Source organism: Plasmopara halstedii (assembly GCF_900000015.1).
Source record: "Plasmopara halstedii genome assembly, contig: Scaffold_1651, whole genome shotgun sequence".
In the NCBI taxonomy this organism is placed as follows: domain Eukaryota; phylum Oomycota; class Peronosporomycetes; order Peronosporales; family Peronosporaceae; genus Plasmopara; species Plasmopara halstedii.
In genome coordinates this window covers 119,985-124,962 of record NW_020188562.1, presented here as the reverse complement: position 1 = coordinate 124,962, position 4,978 = coordinate 119,985, and the positions used below count along the sequence as shown (strand labels likewise).

General features: G+C 43.4%; 1 protein-coding gene across 1 annotated transcript; it reads right to left on the bottom strand.

Moving 5' to 3' along the window:
* Positions 1–3,688: 3,688 nt before the first annotated feature.
* On the bottom strand, positions 3,689–4,690 carry PHALS_01906 (RxLR-like protein; the record flags this gene model as incomplete). Its single annotated transcript, XM_024716386.1, has 1 exon — positions 3,689–4,690. The coding sequence occupies one exon, from the start codon at positions 4,688–4,690 to the stop codon at positions 3,689–3,691; it is 1,002 nt and encodes a 333-aa protein (XP_024581990.1).
* Positions 4,691–4,978: the final 288 nt, after the last annotated feature.

Here is a 4,978-nt window from a genome sequence, read left to right as displayed (position 1 = left end):
CGAAATGAAGTTTCTCCATCTTCATCAATTGTAAATTCAAATTAAATAGTAATGATCGTGAAGCAGCCACAGAAGAAGCAGAGGGACGCCGACTTCCGGCATCCCCTTCTTCTTGATTGATAGAAAAATCAATAATCCATGTCAAGAACGTATGTCCGCGGTCGGTGGAAGCTCTTGGTTAGTTTGCTGAGCTATTCAGCAAACGAGAATACGCAGGAGCCTTGTAGTCGTATTCTTCGCGATAAATCGAGATATCGTTCTCGTGTCGACGCGGGAACAAATACGGACTCCGCTTAGGAGATCCAATCCCTTCTTTTCTCTCCCTTACTCTCGCTCCCTTTGTCTCGTAAATTCGACAAATGACCGTACGTACTTCACGAGCATCTTGATGTCGGGGTGAAACCGATCTTGTGCTGGTAAGTGCGTACATCACGAATCTTTCGCTAGTCTGCGGTGATATTCGCATTTGCAAAAGGTGGACATCCACGGATTTGGTTGTAAGAAGCCAAATCTTAAATTGAGGTTTATTTGTCTGAAAGGAATTACTGGGTGTACGGTACGTTCATGAGACTCTGTGGTTCGCTTCCAGTACAGGAAATTGGACCGATGGCGCGTCGAATACGCTGTTTGATTCATCACTCGAGCTTCCATTCGACTAAAGTATTTGTCAAACTTTAGAACGACAGTCGTGAAGCTTGTGACCACGATCAATTTGACGGTAGCGCAAATAACTTGACGACTTTACTCGTCAATGGGCTCTTCAAAGCAATCCGTACCTGCCCAAGCTGATCGTTGGGTATAAGATTTTAGCTCAACGTATAAATGCGCTGTTGGACGTGGAATTGGAGCATCATCCACGTTCGATGACGGCGGTGGCGCCTTCGCATCCTAGAAATGAGGTCTGCGCTCGTCGTAGGCGCAAGTCGTCCTCGATGCGTTTCAATTCATGTGTGATCACAAACGACTGAGTCTCAGAGTCGGAGAACGTTTGACCAGAATATGGGTCAACCCATATTTTTTGAGCGAAGAATGGTGTAGTGGGGTCGGTCTCCTCACACATGTTGTGTGAACCATATTATTACGGGTGTGGGGGTAATATTTACTGTACATCTTACGTAATTCAATACTTTCAAATTTCTTAAATTAGAATTGGAGGCACTTATCACTCGAGGAAAGGTGTAAGGCCTATTGGCCATATTAACTGCCACTTCATCTTTTCTGCCTCATTCGTGTAAATCAGCGGCCCACCAGGCCGCTGATTCACCGCAGGATGCGGTGAAGCGTGATAATCGATAAATGCGTATACATAGGCAATTCCCGCTACACTATTGTACAGAAAATGGGGTTGTAGACCCCAATCTAAAGCGAAATTAAGGTGGTTTTATGGATCTAAAGCCTTACATCGCTTTTATTTATGAAAGTTGTCATAGCTTCAAAGTCGACTTTATCATAAATAAAATAATTATGCATATATAACTCAATGCATAACTGTAAGCTAATTTGTATTACTTGACGGGGGGGGCTAACAGTTATCCACGCACCCTTCTTTACAAAGTCGCAGTATCCTTGCTAACCTAATTTTTTGTTGTTTTTGGTGTTTGTACAGGTACGCAGATATGTAATGTGGGTCTTGTACAATTGCACAAAACTATAACACGGTGCTTCTCGTCACAATTTACCCCGCAACCCATAGTTCATGCTATCCTTATCAACATCAGTTGTAGGATGACAGTGCTTGATACATGTACTGATGACGTGGCGACCTATATGATTTTCCAGTCGATAAAAGCTTAGGCTTTGGCTATGGGGGGGATTTGTAGCTAAGATTAGTAAGTTTATGACTGATTATAGCTCTGCAAAATTTGGATTACAACCTTAGCTAAAGTCGAATAGAATGCCGCTAAATTTGATACATATAAGTGGATCATTATGCCACCCTTGAAAGATGACCAAATGCCAGTGGTTATAATCGACCACCGGTGTCTGATAACCATTTGACATTGTTTGAAATACTTCAAATGGCCACAACATTTAATGTACACCACTGCATCTGGCTACATTCTCTCACTTAAAACGGGAGAAAACAATAGGCAGCTTTCCCTTCTGATAGATCGAGCATCTAATCGACCACGGCACTTGTAAGGACACAAACTATCAAAGCGCAGTTTATTTTACTGCACAGGATCGTTTCTTAACCATCACGGCAAGATGACGACTAATCAAGCCGAGTCGCCTTCCCGCAGAAAGCGCACCGCCACTACAAATTCCATCATTGCCTGTTAGTTCTGCTCCGGGCGCTGACGTAGGTGCTTCTCATGTCAGGGTATTCTTCACAAATGATGCATTAAACTTGTTGTGTCTTTTAAACAATGAGTCCATACCACTGAAATATTCTGCTTTTACCGTCTGGTCTTACACATTTTGCAATCGGCTTGCAAAGCCGAATACGACTTTACCTCATAAGGCCCTGGCACTTGTAAAAAAACGACACCACCAGCAGTATAGAGAACCAACACCGAGACCAATAATTTTTTTTTCAGCAAGATGCTTGTGAATTTATGCAAGAAACGCGAGCTCTTATGCCCCCAAAGTTAAGGAGTGGTCGAAACCCGCACCGTTGCAATTGGGGCACCTTTCATTTGAAGCGCCTCATGCTCCCAAAAAACTTCGCTGATGTTATCGAGCTTTGCAGTTAGTTCGAAAATAGGGAGAGAGCCAGAGGTCCTCTTAAAGCGGTTTTATGATGGAGATTGCAGTTATCTGAGACACTGTCACCGGGTCTCAGCTGGATTGCATTTACGTGTCAAATGTTTTCGCTACACATATAACTCGAGTCGGTCGAAGACTGGCGCGGTACAAAATGATCGATTATGATATTTCTACCCTGTGGGAATATTTCAAAACCTTCTCTTACTCCACAAGAGACGACATGACTCGGAAGCATGTTCCTCCGATATCGCAGAATAAGAGAAATTATATTGTGGATCTGTTCTTGCTTTTGAAATATCCTGCTTACTGAGCATATGCAGACAAGCGATTGTTCAGCGGTAACAATGTTTACAGACGAGAGATCACACTCTACCACTTATTACTTTACGACGTCCCTTTAGAAGTACATGCTCGAGAAAAGTAGCTCACTTGAGTGGTATGTGGCAAAATGCAAGAAAATGATTTGGTCCTTACTTTGCCATAATAGTTGCTGCCCGTAAGACCGCTGAATAAATTATTTTCTAATCTTACTGGTCACTTTACTGGCTTACTGGCTTATGCAACCAGAAAGTGTAATGTCATATAGTCGCAATCGTACCGCTGGTATAATTTTGAAAACCGGTCCCGAGTCGGTAAAATATTGACACAATATTGTCAAACATTCATATTCACTTAGAAAAAATGCTGTGAGTAGGATTGCCTTACATTTTGAAATGGTATGATAACGAAAATCACAATAAATTGCAAATGTCATGCTAGACATTGTCTTGCTTAATTACAAAGACGAGGAAATGTAATACAAGCGTACTGAAAGAAAATTTTTGAGATCATCGAATTTCTTACGATACAGATGACAAAACTCAAATATGACAACATTTCAAAATATGTATAAATGAGTAAGACGACAACTATCATTACGACTGCAAAATTATCTACAGCATGAATATCTAGCCATCGCACAAGACATGGAATCTCGATTTTACTTCTCAGTAGAGCGAAGTCTGCGATCAACCTGGTCAAGTGATTCAACAGGTGCGGTATTCATTGTATCCTCAGCAAGGAAGCGCTTTGGTGTACCGGCACCTGAAGATGAGCCGCTATTATCATCTGCTACTGGTGATAGCTTTTCAATTAAAGCGTCAAGATCTTTATCCTCCATTTTCATCAAAGCATCTGCGATTTTTGGCTGACCTCCAGCAACCACGTCGCTACCAAGCACGGATTCTAGAATCTTTGCATTTGCCGCATACACTCCGGTGTTGTCTGCGCTAGGTGATGGAGAAGCAGGTGTAGATGGGTCAGCAGGGGTAGCAGGAGTAGATGGGGTAGCAGGTGTAGATGGGGTTGCAGGTGTAGACGGGGTAGCAGGGGTAGATGGGGTAGATGGTGTAGCGGGGGTAGCTGGAGCTACCGGGGTGTCGCTGTTTTTACTTCCGCTGTCCCCAGAAGAGCTACGTTCCTCTAATTTTTCCAATAAATCATCGAGTTGCTTTTCATCCATTTTCATCAAAGCCCCAGCGATCTCAGCTTGGCCGCCGGCAACAACATCTGCACCAACTGCATCTGTTAGTGCTTGTAAGGCCTCATCGCTTACTTCTCCTAAGTCTGACGGTGCTTTCTTTGCCGGTGGTGTACTGTTCGAAGAGCCAGTTTGTGCATTCTTGTCCACGAAGGCTGTAAGCTCCGCCTCAGGCTTTTTGGTCAGGGCTTTAAGTATGGCCTTGGGACCAGCAGCGACAACATCGGCACCAACAAAGTCTTCGAGTGTCTTCTTGTCTACGTCTCCAAGACCAATACTTTGAATTGCTTCGATTGCTCTTTTGTCGGCTGGGTCGTCCGGCGGTGTGAATGAAATTCCTGCATCTCGCTCTTCAAGATCTTGGAAGGTGACCAAGTTGCGAGACTCATCGTGCGCACTTACGAAGCTTTGAGTAGTGAAGAGAGCAACGGCCGCCACCAGTAAAGTCGTACAAACACGCATTTTTAATACCTATAGAGTCGAGGGTGGTCTTTCGAGTGCAATTTGCGATGTGGGGACCAGTTCAGTAGTCTCGACTGCCTTCAAACCTATACTTTATACCGTAAAAGGCATCTTGAATCCCTAAATTGTCAGACTCTCCACTGCTTATCATATTGTGGATGCATACAATTGAACGTTGTTTAGGTGCAAGGAAATCCTATAAGAGTAACCTTATGTTCTTTAATATCTTAGGATCGGCATTCTGGTCCGCATGTTCGTCTCTTTCAAACAATTAACGTCTTGTCGAAA